Source organism: Mus pahari, chromosome 11 (assembly GCF_900095145.1).
Source record: "Mus pahari chromosome 11, PAHARI_EIJ_v1.1, whole genome shotgun sequence".
In the NCBI taxonomy this organism is placed as follows: Eukaryota; Metazoa; Chordata; class Mammalia; order Rodentia; family Muridae; genus Mus; species Mus pahari.
Window position 1 is genome coordinate 812,282 of NC_034600.1, and position 22,110 is coordinate 834,391.

Consider the following 22,110-nt stretch of genomic DNA (forward strand, 5'->3'; position numbering starts at 1 on the left):
CTGGCTCACACCTGCAGGTGTGCATTTGTGCTCTTCCCCCTGGCTCACACCTGCAGGTGTGCATTTGTACTCTTCCCCCTGGCTCACACCTGCAGGTGTGCATTTGTGCTTTCCCCCCTGGCTCACACCTGTGGTGCTGCTCTTCCCCCTGGCTCACACCTGTGGTGCTGCTCTTCCCTCTGGCTCACACCTGCTGACCTTGTTAAGAGGCTGAGCTCAGCTACCATGAGGAGGTGGTCTCTATTTCTCCAAGAATTACTAGAAGAGCATAGGGCTGCTTTTCTATTTTAGCAGCACTGATTTTTATGACATGGAGTCCTTCTTGGCTTCAGGCAAATGTGTCTAATGGCACAGTTTAAACGGGTGTGGAAACCTAATAACAATGGTGACATCAGAGAACTTTAAACTCATCTCCTTTCTCCATGCTAACCATAAAGACTGTGATGAGTGGTTAGAGCGAGCAGCAGAGCACAGCTATCACTCCTGGAAGGTGCAGGTTGAACTTCTGCATGTTCCTGTTACCTAGTTGTTTTAAGACAGGGACAGAGACAGAAATGACAGTCCCTCTTCTTGAGCAACGATCAAACTAAGAATAAAAAGCTCAGCATACAGGTCAGATTTTTGTAGTAGTTTTTCAGTGACCCCGAACAGAGTCCATTCCCTTTTGATGTCTAGGTAAGAGACTAGCAGCCTCAAATACATGGAGTCAAGGAGTCAGAGACAGCGTTCTCTTATGGGTTCAGAACCTGGTTAGGTTTCCATCAAACACAGAGAAAGCACACATAATCAAGCCACTGGGGATGCCATTCTGGGGATATCTCCCACTAATGCTTCATGAATGAGGTCACAGAGGAAGGGGTTGACACCGTTGGCCCAACCTGTCTTTCATATCTTCCACATGGCTGACTAAAGGCAGCAGCAGTGAACTGAGTGAACTGGGAGAGGCATATCTGGAAGGAAGCCAAAGGAAGGCTCTCCTTGTTGATCTTGGGAGGTGACAAACTACAGACCCCAATAACCCTTACAAAAAGCAGTACCCAGAGAGCCTGGAGAACACTGTCCACCACTAAGTGGAAGCCCTTTTCTGCTGTGAAATTCCCCATCTATTCAGGAAGAACAGAATTTTCTCAAAATGTTCTCCTCAAAACATCTTTTATTGAGTAAGCAAACAGGACTGCCAGCAGTTACTTCTGGCTTTCCTCAGGAGAGACCATCCACAGACAAATGATGCTGGGACCGCTGAAATCTGAAATCACATAGAAGTCCACGCTTGGGTTACTCTGCTCTTCAAGAGTGTGTGGATGGGGTGGGCAGGAAGGACGCAGAGAAAATAAAGTCCCGGATATACTCCCAACAGTCCGGCCCTCTGTGTGGCTCAATCCGCTGGTTTCCTGCTACAGCTGCAACACAGGCAGCTCACCGAGTGGCTCCAAACCACAGAAATGCGTTCTTGCCGAGTTTCGGAGGCATTGAACACGAAGCCAAGCTGTCCTCAAATCTTCTCAATTTTTCATTTTTTTCTGTAATTCTACTTAATAAAGGTCGCTCCCAGTACAGGAGAGTCTTTGTCTTTGATTTCCTTTCATCTAAGGGACAACTTCAGAGACACTATCTCAGGTTGACCCTTGTGACCTTTGAGTGTTAGGGACATCAGGAGCCTGGCTCAGGCACAGCAGGCAGAGAAAGGTTCCACTGAGAAACTACTCAACATCATTACTTCTAAAAACTTCATATCTGGGGGTGGGTGGGTAGAGAGGTGGCTGAGCAATCAAGAGCATGTACTTAGGTACAGTTCCTGGCACCCACACAGCAGCTCACGAGGTTCTTTCTGACACCCTCTTCTGCCCTCCACAGGTACTGTACTAGATACATACACAAAACATACATAGATGCAAGTGAACTACTCAGAAACACAAGAATAAATAGGTAATACGTTATTTTAAAATATTTTTCTTAGACGACACAGTCTATTTAAAAACTATCTACAAGGAACCCAATTTCTGTTGTGCTATGGACTACACACAAGCTGAGATAATGTATTCTCTGGTCACTGGTGTCTGGGATGACTCAGAGGTCTTCTCCCTAGGGTCCTCGTCAGGAGCTTATGGCTCATAGAGAAGAGGCTGGTGGAGCAGGGGTGTAGCTTAGTGGTAGAGAGTTTAGCAACTGCAAGGTCCTACATTTTTGTCCAGCAGCAGCACACACACACACACACACACACACACACACACACACACACACACGCAGCAGCAGCAGCAGCAGCAGCAGCAGCAGCAGCAGCAGCAGCAGCAGCAAAGAGGTAATGCCTCTGCCCATTACCTACTCACATAGCATTCAGGGCTCCCAGCTGACTTCTCAGTTGGCATTTAGCCTATTGGCTTTCTCTTTTCTATACCTCTGTATTAGGACAGATCTATCTGGCTTTGGTAACTAAAGGCTTTTGAGTCCTCACGAAGCTTTAATGCCAAATTAGGCAAAAATAAAAGCTTTTCCCATTGATGTCACGAGGGTGGATCTGCTCACTGCCCCGTGCTCAGCTGAGGCCATGAAGCAAATGATGGGGGTCAGGAGTCAACACAACTCAGAACCAAATGTAAAAGAGCAGCCCAGAAATCATGCTGGACTCAAATGAAAAAAGAGACAGCCTGTGCCCTGTCAGAGCAGGTTCATGTCATCTGGATGTGAGAGATGGGGAACTGGACGATGGATATGGTGGTCCTTCACAGTGTTGGCTGGCTGTCTCAGGGAGGTGGTGTACTGGCTATGTATGACCACGACTGCCCTCTTAGGATGCTACTCCTCATCTTCAGTCCTCAGTGGCTTTAGGTGAGCTAATGGCTGGTAGGAGGCTTAATGACAACAGCTCATGTAGGGCTGCAGCATTCCCTATAAGTGGTGCCAAGTCACAGTCCTTATGTTATTCAGGGGACAGGTGGCTCAAGACTTGAGAACCTTTCAGAGTGACAAAATATCATACCACTGCTAACTGGACCAAGGCAATAAGGCACTCTTGGAGAGTGCCATGAAGGTGGATACAGGTCAGAAGAGAAAAAAAAAACTTGGCTGGAGAGGCCCCAGCAGTGCATAGTTCTGGAGATAATGATGCACCCCAGTTAGTGCCGTTCTGGGTTCTCTGTGTAGAGACTGTATGTTGAGTGGAATGCAGATGCATGCAGTGGGGCCTGATGCCATGGGCTCTGCACAGACTCAGCATCCAATCTCAAGAGTGGACCCTCAGAATTCTATTCTGTAGAATCTGTCGGAATAGTTGTGGTTCCCTATCCTTCACTTGAACAAAACAAGCTTGAAAAAAAAAAAAAGAATGTTTTTCCAGGTCAGGCCAAACCAAGATGTGCTCTGCTTCAGGTATAAGAAGATGGCTTCATCCTACAGAAGGAAGGTGTGGCAGAGTTTGAACAGCTAGGCTTTCCTCCCTACGCTGCTGACGGAGGGCATGCGACAGTGCAGCGCATGCTCCTTACCTTTGGAAGGACAGAGAAATAGGCAAGACTGGGGAGGCTGAGATACCAAATCCCAAAGTAATGTAAGACAATTGCAAAATTAACTTGGACATATTATGAGAGAATGGATAATTAGAATACATTCTAATGAGAAGAAAGATGACCTTTAATAGATTGTAGGTGTCTTGAACACCCACCACAATCTACAGAGGGGGCAGATGTGTGGCTCTCCTTGCTCTTCTGAACTGAAGTCCTCAATTCTTTCTCTCAGTGGCCAACTAGTTCAGCATTCCCTGATCACAAGGTGAACAGAACACATCACAGTTTGATAACTTGTAGACACTGAGCTTCTCAAGAGATGTAGGGGAGATGAGGGAAACGGACCTTCCACCTGGTGGGTCTGGGCTCTCGCCTCTTAGTGATGCTTGCTGCTTTGAGCCCCTACACCAGTACCTGGAAGAAGGAACTGATGCTGAAATTGGTGAGGTGAACTTACTAGAGACCACAGTCCAGACCTGTGGAAGATGCTGAGCTCTGGATGTGTCTGCTGATTGTGCATTCATGTGCTGTGCCACCCACAATGCATTTATTTTACTCCACTCTGTTCGCTACAGTGCCTGACTCTACAGAACTCCCTCATGGCTCCTCTCTTGGAACTCCTCATCCTTCATGCCTCTTCAAAAATAAAGAGACACATCTGGCTTTCCAGAGAGGTTACCTAATGTCTGGTGCACATCACATGAAACGATAACTCTTGCATCTTGAGGTTTGTCAGTCTTCAAGAGAAGATGCTCATAAGAAACCCGATGATACTGTGTAGATTCTGCAGTTAGCCTGCATCATGGGAAGTAGAGAGGCACAAAAGCACTTCCCTCAGTTGTCACTGCCCTTAACATCATCTTGAAGAACGAACACTTAGTGGCCCAGCAGCATTGGCTAAGAACAGTAGGAGAAAGTGCCCAGGTTCTTGTTTAGGAACTGGTATGGTGACATCCTCACAGACAGCATGTAGGGCTGTTGAATAAACTCAGAGATATGGGAACAACTCCTTCTGCACCTTCCGGACACATCCTCACCGTGAGGTGATACAGAAGAAGCACGTGTTGCTGGTGCCCAGATGACAGTGATCCACCACAATGGACTGTTAACAGATCTCTCACCCCATGCAGTCTTACTTTCCTTCTGAAAGATCTTGCCGCATTCATGAATTGGTAATGACACCTTTGATGTCCTTTTACGAATTATTCAGTGATCTGAAGCCTCTCTATTGCAGACTTCTGCTTTCTTTGGGAACTTCCTTGGAAAAAGAGAACTCAGAAGAAGAGGGGGACACTCCATTGATTTGGGCTGTCATGTACAGACCTTGGCTTTGTACTGTACTTATCATGACCAATGTCAAATGTGGCTTAGAAAAGGCTACTCACCAAGCCACGATGAACCAACCATGCTGGTTAGCCACACACCATGCACACTGCACTCATTTGTTGGCACTGTCTTTAAATAGAGATGGCCTTTCTCCATACTCTCTTTTGAGTAACCCGACCTTGAGGAGCTTCAGAGGTACCTGAGGGGGAGTCTTCATTATTACCAGTGTTTGCAGAATTCATATTGTTTGGAACACGTCCTGATTGTATTTCATTTATTCAGCACCAAGAACATGCCAGGCACTGTTGTAGGTACAGCAGGGTTCCTGGGTCTGTTTTGCTTGATTGAGAGACTTAAAGCCCACAAGTTTCTCTTTTCTCTTCTCTTCTCTTCTCTTCTCTTCTCTTCTCTTCTCTTCTCTTCTCTTCTCTTCTCTTCTCTTCTCTTCTCTTCTCTTCTCCTNCTTCTCTTCTCTTCTCTTCTCTTCTCTTCTCTTCTCTTCTCTTCTCTTCTCTTCTCTTCTCTTCTCTTCTCCTCTTCTCTTCTCTCTCTCTCTCTCTCTCTCTCTCTCCTCTCTCTTTTTCTCTCTGTGTGTGTATGTGTGTTTGTGTGTGTGAAAGAGAGAGAGACAGACAGATAGAGAGATATAGAAAGAGAGAAAACAATAAATCAAGTCCCAGTTTATTGAGGATGGAAATATCAACCTTTATTTCCAGGATGGAAACATCAGGAGTTACTGTGTATTTTAGCATACCTTCAGAGTGAAGGCTGGAACTGGAGTGAGGCCCATGAAAACACTAAAGAACAGTGAAGAGCAAGCCCAGAAGCCTTGCTGGAGGGGAAGGATGCTGGAACTTCATAGTCAAGCTGTGGTATCAAGTCAGTGTGTGCAAGCAAATCTGGAAGGAGGATAGGATGAGGATACGATGCCTAAGACGGGTTTAGAAAGGGATACAGCCAGGGGGACTGGCTTCAGCAGAAGGCCTGCCTTGGCTGCTCATCTCTGAGCCAGTTCCCTCCTGAGGGGCATTCGTGTGCTGGGATGTGAAGATGCTCACTCTCCAGGCAGCAGGACTGGACAGCATACTCGCAAACATGTCCCCCTCTCACATCAGCACCAATAACTATCCTGTCCTATCCTATCCTATCCTATCCTATCCTATCCTATCCTATCCTATCCTATCCTATCCTATCCTACCCTACCAGTGTCTATAAACTAGGCAAAGTGTGGGGAGATATATACCATCCAGACAAAGCTTTGGATGCTCAGGATACAGAGAAGCATGAATGTTGGGGTGAGTTAGAGATGTTGGAATGACACTGCGCTACTCTTAGGGCTTTTCATTTGGGGTTCCCTCAGCCTGGTGTTAGAGGACATTATTAAGCTGGTGTCAGTTTGCTCTTCTGTTCTATGTTTCTAACACTTCTCCTTCAGCAGAGCAATGTATTTGGGGGGTGAAGTAGGTATCCCATAGCCTACAGGTATCTGCCAAAGAAGGGCCAGCTCCTTCTGACAGACATTCTGAGCTGGGCAGTGGACAAAGACCCTGAAGAGGATGCTGGCACCCCCCAGTCATTCCTGTAGGGGTGAAAACAATGGAATGCCAAAGGAAGTCTTGAACAGATCAAAGACTTAGCACAAGTACCTAGCAACCACTGTGCCACTGCTGGGGCCTCTTGGAGATTGCATCTCTTCATGGGCTTATTCCATCCCTAGGAACAATAATGTCCCCATCAAAAGCTTTATAATCTGATTTCCCCCTTTGCTTCAAATGTATAATGTATCTCAGCACTTTAAATTTAATCGAGGAAAATTTAATAGGCCCATCGGCTGCATGCAAAAATCAGCAGTGCTGCATTTATTTAGGAAAGTGATGCAGGCTCACTGGATATGGTAGAGATATAATAAAGCATGCTTCGCTGGGGACTTTAAGAATTTATAGGAAAATTAACTTCTGGTTTCATTCTCATCTTGGCTAAGGAACAATAACATTCTGTTAATACAGTTATGCATTTCTGCAGCTTTATGCCCTCAGCTTGATTACAGATTATCGGGTTTCACAGCATGGAGAAGGGTGGGAATTAAATTAGGTGATGAGGACGGCTGTCATCACATTTCTGAAAGCATTTGTATTGATAAGAAATGTCTGGTGAGATGGCCACATTGTGCACATGAAGAAGTGGCTACACATTATCAACAGAACCATCTTTCTGGGTCAACATTTCTATGAATGTGTTTGAGGATTCTCAATATTAAAAAATGGACAGGATAGAAAGAACGGGAAATATAGCTCAGTGGTAGAGCATTTGCAAGGAACATTCAAGACCTGGTTTAGACCTTCCAGTCCTGAAAAAAAATAGGGAAATGATATTGAGAAAAAGGCAAAGGATTCATTGATAATCCTGGTGTGTATACAAACCAGTGCTTTATGGGAACAACTTGCTATTGAGATGTGAAATGGATAATATGATCATTAAAATGCTCTCTTCCAAGTTTAGAAGCTTCTGGAAGCAATTTGATAACAGAAGAATTTTCCCAAACACGACTTCATCAACCAATAGAGGCTTGTGTGTGATAACAGGGATAAGACCCTTCTGATAGGATATTTTTCTGCATCTGGTCCTGAGGCTGGAAAAGTCAACAGGATCGTGTTTGTCTTGGGAGTCAGATTTTTTCACAGAGCTAAAAATGTTTCTAGGTTTGACCTTTTCCCTCTACACGGTGGTATTTAGGGGAATTCTACAAAGAATCTTTACACCACATCTTGTGAAAATAACTACTTATTTTCTTTGGTACTTTTTCTTTTGAACTGGATGACATTTTGCCTTCAGATCTTTCTCTTGGGGAGATCTGGTGATTTCTGGGTACATGTTTGGTTATTGTGAGCTGCTATGGAATGACTGTGACTGGTGCGCAGAGAGACGGAGACACTAAATGTCTCTAGATACCCCACCATATATCTATATCTATATCTATATCTATATATCTATATCTATACCTATACCTACATCCATCCATCCGTACGTCCGTCTGTCCATCCATCCATCCATCCATCCATCCATCCATCCATCCATCCATCCATCCATTTATATTACAACCCTGCAGCAGAGAATGGCTCAGAGCACAATGTTAATAGGGCCAAGGTAGGACCCTCCAGAGTGCCGCTCAACTGGGCATGATGCTAACTCAGTTCTGCTGTGCTAGCCACTGGAATGTCTGAAGTGTGAGCTTCATTTTTAGCTCAGGAGCTCAAGTCCAGCCGAGAGAGAGAGAGAGAGAGAGAGAGAGAGAGAGAGAGAGAGAGAGAGAGAGAGAGAACAGGACGGGCAGACAAAGAAGGAAGTTTCATATTACACATATCTTCCCCCCTAAAGTATGCCATACTCTCTGCATGCATTTCTCAAGACATAGTCTACGTCATCAACAATGAAAACTCATCTCACCTTCTTGAGTCATCATTTCAAAGAGATTCTCACCGTGATTACTGACAGCAGAGACTTTGATAATTTTCACTGACCATTGGTTGAAAACTTCCATAAATGAGTTAAGGATAACCAGACACAGATGGGGTCCACTCACCTCTGAAACAGGACCTGGCTGTATGCATCCAGGACATGGGCATGGGTGTGGAGCAGAATGATGTTGTAGCCCACGAGTGCCACCATCATGATTAACATTTTCAACTCGTAGTTCACCCTCAGGAAAACGGAGCAGGAGATCAATCCCAGGATGCAGCTGTATATGAAGTACTAGGACAGGAAAATAGGATGGGAAGACAAGCCTTAGGGTTGCTAGGAAACCCAAACCAGTTACATCTGCAGACACCATCCAACCAAAGTGAAAGCTGGCTGAGGAGGCAGGTACGCATCCCCACCCTCTGATCTGATACTTTGTACCTGAGTGTGTTTACTTCATGAGAAACTTGGAGTGCATGACAGTGGCACACTGCATCTCAGTCTGCTGGAAACAGTAGGTCTGCCCACTTGCTTGACCATCTCCTCTCTGTCTATCATATGTAGCAGGCACTGGAGAGCCCTGGATCCAGTCATACCTTTATCACTCACTATCGATGCAGTGACTTTTGGCTAGTGATGTCAGCATCTTCACTGTACAGTGAGGGTCATGATACCATTCCTACAAATGTCTCCAGAGAACAGATGCGGGAAGCCCAGAGTCCAAGCCCTACAGCCAAGACAAACTTGCCAAAGGGAGAAGTCAACTTTTCTGTGTGTTTTCTGCTGCGTACCATGGAGAGTCTAAGAACCTGAAGCTAGGTTTCTTATCCGGCATTCCCATGGTGGAAAGAGTATGGCAGAAAGAGCGAGCATCTCAGCTCCGTGGACTGGACTGGTCCACAAGGCATCCGGTTGTGACTTCATCACAGTGATGCACCACGTGTGAACTCACGCCTCAGCTAGACCATCCCCGTGAGGCTACATGGAAGGTTACTGATTTTAACTCGTGAGTCCTGTCCTCACAGAAGACAAAAAGTCATGGTGGCCACAGAACAAGGTTCTGCTTTGTAACAGGGGTGCTCAATTGTGTGGAGGCATTGTGTAGGCATAGGGCAAATGCTTTGCTGCAGAGAACCTGAATCTCACATTCCTGTTTTCAAAGGAGACATAAAGTCCAACCCAGTGATACACCTGGGTGACTCTAGCAGAAGTGACAGTTTTCCTTCCATGGGTGCCAGGCAGCCACTCTCCACCTATGATGGCAGCACCTTGTGAGACCAGGGGTGTTGTAAGTATTCATTTGTGATTATTCACTGTTGGTTCTCCATTGCTCTGACCACCACAGAAAAGAGAAAGGGACAGAGGGCCATTTAAACCAACAGAGGCTTATTTAAACCAACATGGAGAAAAGACACGAGAGAATCGAGAACACTTAAGTAGCAAAGTCATCGTCTCCTTACAGAGGGTTTCTTGAAATCAGCCCTGATCGCATCTTAGGTAGGTGGTCAAGCAAGCCTTACGGACCATCTGAGGACTTATGGATACAATACACTTTTGCACTTCCTTGCCTAGGCTAGCCCTTTGGTGGACTAACAATTCTGTTGAGAGCCCAAGGAGACCTGAACAGAATGTTGACAGCAATTGGATAGAACTAATTTGTTTCATTTGAAACTAACAGAATACAGGCTCTCATGCACGCTTGTTTTTAATAGATTCTTTTTAGTTTTGGTAATCCACCTTTGTATTTTTTCACCAAAGTATGAAAGCACAACAGATTAGAAATCAAATGAACAAGGCAAAATGAGAATCAGGTCTTTACAGCAAGAGTCCATAAGGTGCCGACTGCAGCCTGGTGGTTCCTTGCTCCAGTAACACAGGGACCCCAGGCTGCTCTTTAGAGCTGGGGGGCTGCACTAAGAGCTGAATATAGCAGGCTGCCTACCTGGGGTTTCCGCTCTATCTGATTCTTACAGCAGCTCATTTCAACAAGGAAGGGAGTCCTACATCTCCTGTCACTCAAAGGAGTGCTGGATATAATGCCAACCACCTCAGAGACCTCGCAGGGAGATTAAATACAACAACGCAGAAAACTCACAGAGAACCCTCAGGAGATTATAGACACACAGACAGTTCAAAACAGTGCCTGGCCCAAAGCTACATAAAATTTATGTTTTTGTTATAGGGGTATTAAAAGTTTGTCATTATTTGTAAAGGCTGGCAGCCTTCATAAGTGGTAATTTAAAAAGGGTTATATTGTTGTTTTATGAACATTCAGAAACATGTGATGTCAAAATTAGAAGTATACAAAACAACACACATAAAAATAAGAGTGTGTAATAATAGTCCCTGGTATCCTGAGTCATCTAATACTAACAATTAGCTATGTGTCTTTCTGTGCTTCCTACATAGTTTATTAAAGGTATTATTTTAAGAAGTTGTATTTGTATTTCTTGAGATAGCTTTAAATAATTCTTTTTAGTAATTTACTATGAATATATATATATATATATATACATATATACATACATACATATATATATATATTTGGTTTTTCGAGACAGGGTTTCTCTGTATAGCCCTGGCTGACCTGGAACTCACTTTGTAGACCAGGTTGGCCTCGAACTCAGAAATCCTCCTGCCTCTGCCTCCCGAGTGCTGGGATTAAAGGTGTGCGCCACCACGCCCGGCTACTATGAATGTATATTACTGAATGTTTTATGAACTAGGTTTTTAAAAAAGATTTATTTATTTATTTATTTTATGTATATGAGTACACTGTTGCCCTCTTCCAACACACCAGAAGAGGGCATTGGATCTCATTACAGATGGTTGTGAGCCATCATGTGGTTGCTGGGAGTTGAACTCAGGATCTCTGGAAAAGCAGTCAGTGCTCTTAACCACAGAGCCATCTCTTCAGCCTCACTGAAGATTTTTTTTAAAATATCTCATTTAAAGGCTGAGTTTAATTCTATTGTGTGGATATAATGAAATGAATTAAAAAAATTTTCCACTTTTAGTTTTTCTCTTATTATATAAATACCTTGTGGGTAAACTGTTCACTTTTTAAAATTAACTCACAAACTTAAGCTTTCAGTGTTAGGAATTCATGTGGTTTTGCATTTAAAATACTAAATATTTTGACAAATTATTTTGTTATTCCTGCCACTTTTATAATTATTAAATTTTTTATGAGAAGAGTTATGTCCTGGCCAGTAGTAACTGGGGCCTTCTTTCCCAGACCTTCCTCATTTTCTTCATTCTTAGACTTCCTATAATACGGGTTTAGAGATATATGGTCTTGCAACACCCACAAGTAGTTCCCCTGATTCTCCCATGGGTGAATCTGCTAAGGCAGAAACCGTGATACTTTCCAGATCTTTTGGCTTTTTGACGTCCAGAGTCCCTCATGTGGTTTGTGTATAGGTAGGACATGCCAGTGTGGTATATATATCACACACACACACACACACACACACACACGACATGCCAATGTGGTTCATATATAGGTGGGACATTCCAGTGTAGGCTCCTTGGCAGAACCTGCTTTCTGAGGACTCACGATTGAGATGAAAGACTAAATGAGCAGGTGTTGGCTGAGCCCAATGACTTTGCATCGCTTAGGCTGACATCACAGGCAAACAAGAAAGCGCCGTTGGGTGCAACTTCCTTACCGGAAGAAAAAACAAGTTTCGTGCATGAAGAATCGCTGTCTGGTTATCTGGGGCAGAAACGTTTGTATTTGATGCATTGGCAGTTGGAAGGGTTGTCTCCTCAGAGTTGCTCAGGAAAAACTGAAAGAGAAATGTGTTTTTTCAGTGAATTATTAGAGGTCCAATGAAATACGAAGCAGGAGAGAGCAGCACTTATTAATGACTGTTCTTCTAATGTGCAGTCAGTGAACAGCCCTGGTGTCTACACTGTCAGCGTGACAGCTCTCAGCTTCTTCTTGACACTGTGGGATGTTCTAGTCCATGAGTATGTAGCCATTACAGTACCACGCCTTCAGTATAGAACCTCTAGGGCTTCAAGACTGCTGTTGATGAAAACAGAAGCAACTAAGTCAAATGTTATGATGCACACAGCACAGGAAGGCCTGCTAAGCCAATATCATCACATACACAGATATTCAACTCTCCCTCACAGAATCAGAGATGCCAGAACTGACTTCAGTCTTTGCCATCTTGGTTCAAACATTCAATGAATCAATAGACTGAAAAAGGATAGTTGCCTAGAGTCACATTTGCCTACATTCATATTTACCTATAGCTACATTTGCCTACAGCTATATTTGCATGCAGCTACTTTATTTGCATACAGCACATTTGCATACAGTCGCTTTATTTGCATATAACCACATTTACATACATTATTTGTGAGCATTTGGCTTCTCAGATGACAGGTAAGAGGCCACAAACGTGGGTAGGCTTAACAATAGGTATCCAGATCAGCATCCAGAAGCAAGGGCCAACCTGTTTGAAAAACAGGACAAGAACCAACCCCTCTTACTCCTAGATAAGCTGTGACACAGACCGCCTTAGTGACCACTGATCGGTTTTCTGCCATGTGACTGGGAAAACTAGACATATCCTGAAAGATAAACTAGAAAGTCATGACTCTCGAAAGCTCCTCTTTATAGGAAGAAATTAATCTGTAAATCTAGCCTGTGTCCTCAGTATATGGCTAAGCATTCACATCCAAGGCTGAAATGTAAGTCTTTCCTGTATTTTCCCATGGTTGCTTCTCTTTACCACTTTACCATTTTGTCAGCTACCTAGACTAGTTCACTTAAGTAGATAGGAAAAATGTTTATTTATGATAGTTTGGGTGGCATGTCTTTTTTCCTCAACAGTGCTGCTTGATATAATGTTTTTATCTGTTATAAATAAAACATACTTAAAAGTTAATGAAACATAGATATCTTTAACGTCTGCTAAATAACTTGTGTCAAAATCCATGATCTCTAGTTGACCTATAATTCTGTTAACATTTTTGGAAAAATTATATCAGGAAGAAAACTGAATGAAAAAATTACTTGAGATACACTATGCTGTAAAACACTGTAGATTTATATTTGACCATTCCTAATGCAATTAATTTAAACATGGAAGGGCACGGAAAGGAAAAAAGGAACCTTTTTAGTTTGGGGAGATACCACCCAGTCTAGTTGCAGGATCCCAGGGATTTTAAAATAATAAACAGAACGTCTTGATCATCCACATCACCAGGGAGACCAAGAATAGGAAAGATGGTGTGCTATGTTCATGCCGTGTAGGTACCAACTGCCTCTAGGAAGAGCATGCCCTTGCCAGGATGCTATACATAAACATGATACTATGAACTTGAAAATCAATAGAAAACACGGGGGATCTGGAGCTGGCTCAGCAGTTTAGAGCACTTGCTGCTCTTGCAGAGGACCTAGGCTTTGTCCCCAGCAAGTCTGGGGACATGCAACTCCAGTGCCAGGGGACTGATACCCTTTTCTGGTCTCTGTGGGCATGTGATACACATAGGCAATGTGGACACTCATACACATAAAATAAAATAAATCTTTAAAAAAACCAGTAGAAGATGCCAATCATTGTGTGCAAGAATTGTTCCTGAACACAGTGTCCCTAGAGCAAGATGTTATTCCAATCCCTCTTCCCCATTCTTCCATGCTCATCCATCTCACTTCTCCTCATAGAATGAATGTCCACATCATGATTATCTAGGGGACTCTCACTGAGTACTCTAATTGCTAAAGCCTTGGCAATAACTGTAAAATTTAAATTGTCTAGAATAAGATAGTCTCACTGGATGCTAAGAATGCCATGAATATGGGGCTTTTCTTTCAAATTTTACACTTCCCAGCAATTTAATCTCAATCAGAAGCATGTTTCCCAAGAACTGTTAACTGTGAAAACAGGATTTGACATGGAGATCTGTGCTTGGTGATGTCATTGATTGTCATTCGTTAGGAATTAGAAGTCCAAGTTGACTTCGGTTAGCTCTTGCCTGCATGAACTGCAAGTATGCTTGATTTACTCTTAACGGATCTCATGGCAGTTTCTCATTTCATGATGTGGGTTGGCACACAATGACATCACCAGTGTCGGCACCAATAATGGCAAGGCTATCCAGCTTTCTTTATCTCTTCCATTTTTTGAGATTATAATATAATCACACCTTTCTCCCCCCTTTCTTGTCCCCATGGACACCTACATATTTCTTTCTCTCTGTCAAATTCATGGCCTCTCTTTTTTTTTTTTTTTTAATGAATTACCCATCTGTTCTACATGTGACTCTAGGCAGCCAGCTGGACACTTGTGGGTAGCAAAACCAGGCCATTTGTAATTTGATACCGAAGACTTATGTTTGAAAAACAACATGGAATTTGGATAATTGTTGAGCTATTTAGTATCATGTAGATGAATATGGAATCCTTAGGGCATCCTGGTAAAATCTCCGAGGTCATTTCATATACAACTCATCTGGACATTCTCAGAACTGTTAAAATGCAGGGTTGGAACCCCCCCCCCCAAGTGAGTGAAATCTGCCCACAGCCTCCATGCACCATGGCCCATTTCCATAGTCATCAGCACAGGGAGGCTACCCACAGCCACCACCCCTCTCAGATTGTCCTGAATACATCTGTCCCATCTTAGGTAAGCAGAACAATGGGAGCTGTGCCTAGAGGAGCCACTGAAAGGGGCTGCCTGCTGCTGGCTGGGAAGACAAAGCGAGCAGAAGCTCACTTGTTCCAGAAGGGCCATGACAGCAATAAGAAAACAAGAATTGTGAACACAGCATGCTCACTGAGATAAGCTGGGTACAAAAGAACATCAGTGTGTGGTTTCACTCAAGGGAGCACACACAACAGGCAAATCCGCAGGGACAGGAAGGCAGATGTACACAAGGGAAGGGAGGACCAGAGAGTGGAAATGATTGCATTGTTTTTCAAGTGTAATTAATGCCACGGAATTGCACATGGCAAAGTGGTTAAATCAAGTGTTTTAGGTAACATTTTATTCAATGACAAATACATTTAAGATAGGTTTATTTAACTTCATGTGTGTTGAATAGCTCACCTGGGTGTGTGTCTGGAGCATGTGGGAGACAGAAGAGGGTGTCAGATGTTCAGGAAAAGGAGTTATGGATGAGTTGCCATGTGTGTTGGAGAAGTTAAAAGTGGGTCTTCTGCAAGAGCAGTGGATGCTCTTAGTTAATGCGCCACCACTCCATCTCTGACAATAAACAGTTTTAAAAGAAAATAGAAAACATTCTTTGTTACACACCCAGGAGACAGTAGCTCTTGTGTCTATGGAGGGGTGGTACATGTGTGTATGTATGTGTCTGCTTAAATCACTGGGGGAAACTTAAGTGATTTTCCGCCAGAAAATTTCATTTTCTAAGAAGTCATAGTCAGCTCCTCAGGTGAAATCCCTATGATTCTTGGGTTCACGCGGGAAGGAAGGGATCAAGTAGTTTGTAAAGAGTGTTCCAGAAGGCGCTGTGTTGTGTAGGAAGCTAAGCAGGATGGACATGTGGAAGGAGGGTCAGGTAGGGAGACACAGACATAGTGAGGGGAGCAGGTGACCATGTGGAGGGAGAATGGGTTTTGCTTGCATTCTAGTGGAATCTTCTCCAAGAGAGAGCAAGGAGAAGGGAGCCCATCTCCCAGCTGCGACACCCTCTGGTGTCCAGTCTATTCTGTTCGTTCTGTTCTAAGGAGCCCAGTGTTCCTGGGCTGCGTAGGAGAGCCAGGAGGCTGGATCTACGGATTAGTGCACATGGCAGGCTTATCTCTGTAAATTCAGATGCAATCATAAGCAGGCCCAACACAACAGACTCCTGGGAAAGTCGGATAGCTACCTATCCTATGCCATTTTGTTCATAATGTCAGCTTTTAAACCACTTTACGATTTCACTTTGGCATAACCACAAGAAACCCTGAACATGAAAGAGCCAGTGGAGGGTTAATAAACATGGTGCACCTCCCACTTGGGAGAATAGAGCACTGCTGGCTTTCCCGCTCTGTGTGGTAGGATAGGAGAGGCAAGACAGCTACACAGCTCCATCCTTATTCTCCCTAAACGTTGTTTAGCATGTGGTACAGGATTGTACTTCTAATTCACCACTTCCCTTCTCCATCAACTTTGCATGTCTTCTGGCACTCTCTCCTACCTGGCAGTAGGATTCTTCCATGTTAAAAAAGAAGAACAACACTCCAAGATTTCTGGCACTGAAGGCAAAGTTGTCCTCTCTACATGGGTCATAGTCATGGTGTGAAAACATGTGTCAACCGTGTCTACTTGGTCAATTACTATTAATATTATTACTTGCCTGCTTGCCAACTATTATTAGTTACCTTACATTGGATACATGTATCCAATCAAATGTTTCCCAGCTATAATCTCTTACAAAGATTAGTTGATAAATCTTGGTTGAGTAAGGTCAAACTATATTTTACAAAAAAGAAATGTTTTTTTTTTTTACAGAGTTGTATACTTATCTCATCAATAATTATATACTCATGCACTAATGAATAGCTATGCCATATGAAGAATACACTTCCTCCAGTGTGCAGGAAAACAAAGAAAACAAAAGGGTCTCATGAAACTGCCATCTTTGGAAACAACCTCGATTTTTTATTAGTGATGAATGAGTAAAGAAAACGCAGCATATAACAAAGAGATATTATGTGCTCACTCACAGTAATTATTTTGCTGAATATATACACACCAAAATACCATGTTCTACGCTTCAAATTTATATAATTAGAAGAAAAGCCTTACTGTTTTTCTTGGTTGTTTTTGAAGATGGTGTCTCACACAGCCCAGATTGCCCTTGGACTTGCTATGTGGCCAAGGATGAGTTTGAGCTTCCGATCCTCCTGCCTCCACATCACACTATCGTTTATCCTTGTGCTTGGGTAGAGGGATTGACCCCAGGGACTTTTGAATGCTAGGTAGTCACTCTAGCCTGAAACTCACTAATGAGTGTGTGGACATCCTAATAACTGTTGAGTTTGTATACTTCGTATGTGGTGCTGTTGGCCAGTGAAAGTCAGCTTCCTGGAAATGTGTTGACTCACTGACTCTGCCCACACAGGTGAACACAGGTGCAGGGTGAGGAGGACCCACAGTAAGAGCATTCGGGTAACTTAACACACCCTTTGCAACCATACAAATGACTCAAAACTACAGCCACAGCACCTGCTCTCCCCTCTAGGCTATCCCGCTGAGCCTCCCACTCACACAGAGGCTCATACAAAGTGTCTCTTTCTTTCAACAAACGGCAGCAGCAGTTCGAGGCTGGATTCAACAGGCAGGAGGCAATCAGTGTCACAAAGACTTTGTGGGCAAGTTTCCAAAACTTCAAGACATAAGGCTGAAGAGGTGATTGGACAGTTTAGAGTACTAGCTGTTCTTCTAGAGGACTCAGCACCTGAGTGGTAGATAACTGATGCTCTCTGTAGCTAACAGCTCTCTGTAACTCCAGTGCCAAGAGATCTTTTGGCTTCTGCAGGGACTAGGATGCATGTGGTAGATAGACATACATGGAAGCAAAACACCTATACATATCACAAACCAAACCAAACCAAACCAAATCAACCAACTAATGAACCAACCAACCAACCAACCAACCAACCAACCAACCGATCAACCAACTGACCAACTGACTAACCAACCAACTGAATCTGCAAGGTAGACCACAAGGGAAAGGACCTGTTCAAAGCAAACCTTGACCCAGCCCAGGGGCTTACCATGTTGAACACAGCCATGGTTAGGATGATAGCCGTGGTGACGATCGTGAGGGAGATCCGTGGCCATGGGCGGTTGGCTATGATGCCTGATGATTTCAAAAGCCACATGAGAGAGGCAGAGGCCTTTTTGCTGCATTGCTATGTGGAAAGAGAAAGAAGAAACACACTGATGTTTAGTGTATTCTCTGAAGTGTAAAATGATGGTGTTTAAAACCGCAAGAAACACCAACACTTCTCCAAGATTAGACAAATGGATTCTATCTCTCCCTGAGGACCCATACCAAGTCACAACCTCATTAAAATTATGTTGGCTGTCAAGGATAAATTGTTTATGGCAAAGGTATGATATTATTGTGTATCTTTTCAGATAGACCTGAAATTATGGTTTTAGGTAATTTTGGCAGAGGGAAAATTTCAGTTTATTTTATACTCTGGGGAAATGTACTAAATGGATATCTCATCTAAAAACAATTACTATCTTTTTAGTTGATTTATGGAGAAAACAGGTCAACATGTTTCACATTCCTTTTACTGCGACAGCAGCTAATCATAAGAGCAGATTCAGAATGTAGACTGAGTTTGCTGACTGACAGAATCTGCAGATAAGATACTCAATGGTGGATAGCTTCCTACCATGCTATTGGTGGTTTATTCTTCCACAGAAAAATTTTATTTCAAGCATTGCTCTGTTTCTCTGAGTTCCACTGATTTTTACCAGATGATCCCTGTGATCCTGGACTAGGAACCATCCCTTGGTGCCCGGTGGGTAGGCACCTGGTGGCTACCTCAATGAGCACACAAGTCCTAAGTCATGACAATTACTTTCTCCCCGAGAGTCACTGTCCTTGATAATCAATACTCCCTGATCTGTGCTGACTGTTGGTAGACCTAGTCATCTGAGGACCAGTGTAGGCAGACACAGCTTCTTGAAGTTAAGGTTCCCAGAAGCCAGCATTCCACATCCCCTTCCTCATCATCTGGCTCTCCCTCTTTCTTTCCACTCTGCCACAGTGATCTCTATGCCTTATCAATGGTGATATAAATGTCCTGCTTACAGCCAAGCACTCAGTCCCCACTATTCTCAGCACCTTGACCAGCCATTTGCCCTTGCATAAATGTCAGAAAGGCAAATGTAGGGAGGATGGGAGAATGAAGAATTCAGAGGGAATTAGAGAAGGTAGGGCTATATAGTAACTATAATATATTTTAATTTTTAAAAGTTATAATCATTTATTTGATGTGTGTCCACATGTGGAATCAGAGGTCAGAGGACAACTTGCAGGAGAAAGCTAGATCCCACAGTTAGAACTTCTGCTTCAGGCTTGGTGGCCAGCACCTCTACCCACTGAGCCAAGTGCCTTAACTTACTAAGCCATCCTCCTGACCCCCAGTTTCCATGATCTTGACTATCTTAAGTACCTTGAAGATGTGGAATCATCCATTTGCCCTAGTGACTAGTCTATTTCACTCATAATAATTCCCCAAAGCTCACCATGCTGTTGATGTTCCTTCTTTGTCAAGGCAGAGTAAAATCCCACTGTAAGTACATGGTATACTTTTTTTTTTCTGAAATAGACATGGGATGCTCCCCAGCCCATGATCAAGTGAGCACAGCTATTGAAACTCTCTTACTACGAAAAAGGGATCAGGATCGTTATAGAATGGGAGCAGATGTTCCGTCACCATTTTCCATGGGCCCTGCACTGTTGTGTGGTGTTTCATAGCTGCTCGTACATTCACTTCTGAATGGACAAACCACTGTGAGTCCCACCTCAGTATGTGTCAGAGGGTAGAGCACAGAAAGCGCCATCCAGAAATGAGTCACATGATCCCATGAGGATGGTGCACTTTGATATGACAGGCAGCATCTGAAGAATTCTCCATGGAATCTCTAGGGAGGCAGTTGTCAACCTTTCTAATAGAGAACAGCCCTAAAGGGATGGGTTCTGGAAGAATAAGCCCCCCCCATGTTTATATAGTGGTAGGCCTGGTGCAGTCTAATTAAAACTCAATGTGAGATAACCCCCAATAGTATTGGCGAACACCACTTACATTTTTTTTAAACCTATTTCTTATGCTCTTTTTGAACTCCTCCTGAAATACCATTGACATAAGCCCTGAAATATGTTGAATGTCAACATGACAATCAAAAAAGGCTGCTGCTGAGTGTGAGGCTGGTGGAGGGTGAGCATCCAGGCAGCACCTTCCAGGCACCCCCACAGCTGTGAGGCTTTCTGAAAGTTATACCTTCCTGCTCAGTTTATTCACACACCTCCTTGGCCGTTTTCGAGATGTAAACACAAGGCACCCGATAGGCACTCACAAGTGTTGACTTTCCTCATTATTTCAATGAAGAAAACATTGATATTTCTCAACAGCATCTCTGTGACTTGGAATCTATTTATTTCATGTTTGTTTCAGACAAAATCAGTAATCAATTCTTTCTTTCCATTCTTACTCTTTACTATGGTTCCCACACCCACAGTCCCTAGCTTAAAAAGTGAAGAATGTTAGTCTGCAACACACAAGTCCTTTAATGGAGATGAGGACCGATGCTTTGGGTTCACTCCTTGGGAAGACATTCTCAAGAAGGTGGCCCAGAGTTCGAGTCGATGCTGGTTGACTCCAGGAGCTGGTGTAGAAGCCATGTTTGACTGGACTCTACAGATTCCCCTCCTCCTACCAGCACATTGGAAGTGATCCAGATCTGTACTTTACATGATTCCAATCAATGCACCCGGCTTTATCCCTTCTCCCACACAGTCTTCACTGGACCCTCAAAGCTGTATTTTCGACAACTTATAAACATATCAAGCTAAATGCTCATTGTTTTCAAGGTCAGGAAGGCAGGCATCTCTGGTTCTCCCTAAATCTCCAACAAGAGGCAGAATTAAAAACAAATGGTGATGCTTGGTCATGGTGCTTGTGTAGAGGAAAGGAAGCAGAAGGACTGGATGGGCTCAGAGAACCTAGTGACCGTGGTGAGAAGAACCAAAGATCAGGATTTTAAAATGAAAGGAAAATTATCACAGGCTGATGAAGAGTCTAGGCATAGTGATACATGCTGTAATCCCAGCCCTCCAGAGGAGGCAGGGAGATCAGAAGTTCCAGGTCATCCTCCATTATACAGTAAGTTTAAAGTCAGCCTGGGCTAACAAAGACCCTGTCTCAAAGAGAAATGCAAGTATAAAAAGGCCAAACTAAAACCCATTACTTTGCATTTAAACTTATTATAAAAAGGGCCAACACTGTGTCTACTTGTAGTTCTCTACACAAATCAAAATATTCAGATTTTAGTACTTCAGTAACGTCCCTGAGAGAAAAAGAGGCATATCAAAATCCCTCCTATTCTGATTCGACATTATAAATGTGAGCATTTCAAGTAGTATGTTGACCTGTCCTCACAAGGTGCCATTTAACTAAAGAGGAGACGGTACCAAGGTGATGTAGTCCTTGATCTAACCGTTAGCATCATTTCAGCACATCTGCTTCCCATCACTGGGTCCAGGTGTTCAAGGACTGGCTCTTACTTACACTGAGATAGGACCTCATTCACCATCAAAAATCAGGTTTTGTACTAACTATATTGAGAGATTGAAAGAAAGAAAGAAAGAAAGAAAGAAAGAAAGAAAGAAAGAAAGAAAGAACATACACTTCCAGGAAAATCTTATTCCAGAGGTTATGCTGGGGCCCAGGAGTCATGTTGTGTAATGGAAAGCTGTGTGGTGAACACTTAAGTTCTTGATCCTAAACAGACAGACAGTCTACCAGAGAGTCAGTGCTAATACAGTGCACTTGGATTAGAAAAAGCCCAAAAGATAACTCTGCCATAAAACATTGCTTTCACAGAGGCCTCGGACTTAACTCAGCTCATGAAGCACCAGTTTTACAAATGTAAGGATCTGACTTCAGATCCCCAGATCCACGCAGAACCCAGTGTGGTAGAACATGTCTGCAATTATGTTGAGGAGAACATGTCTGCAATTATGTTGAGGTGGGAGACAGAGAGCAGAATCTCTGGAAACGGGACCAGCCAGCCCTGTGTATGCAGCACAAGAGGGAGGGAGGGAGGGAGGGAGGGAG

The 22,110-nt window shown here is 43.5% G+C and overlaps 1 protein-coding gene across 1 annotated transcript in view; it reads right to left on the minus strand.

Annotated features, from left to right (window-relative positions):
* Positions 1–22,110, minus strand: part of Adcy2 (adenylate cyclase 2) — a 384,313-nt gene that overhangs the window by 52,248 nt on the left and 309,955 nt on the right. Inside the window, exons 16-18 of the mRNA XM_021208196.1 lie at positions 18,028–18,165; positions 11,954–12,073; positions 8,407–8,576 (exon numbers count right to left, since the gene is read on the minus strand). Coding sequence (XP_021063855.1) covers positions 8,407–8,576; positions 11,954–12,073; positions 18,028–18,165 — 428 coding nt within the window. The remainder of the gene's footprint in view (positions 1–8,406; positions 8,577–11,953; positions 12,074–18,027; positions 18,166–22,110) is intronic.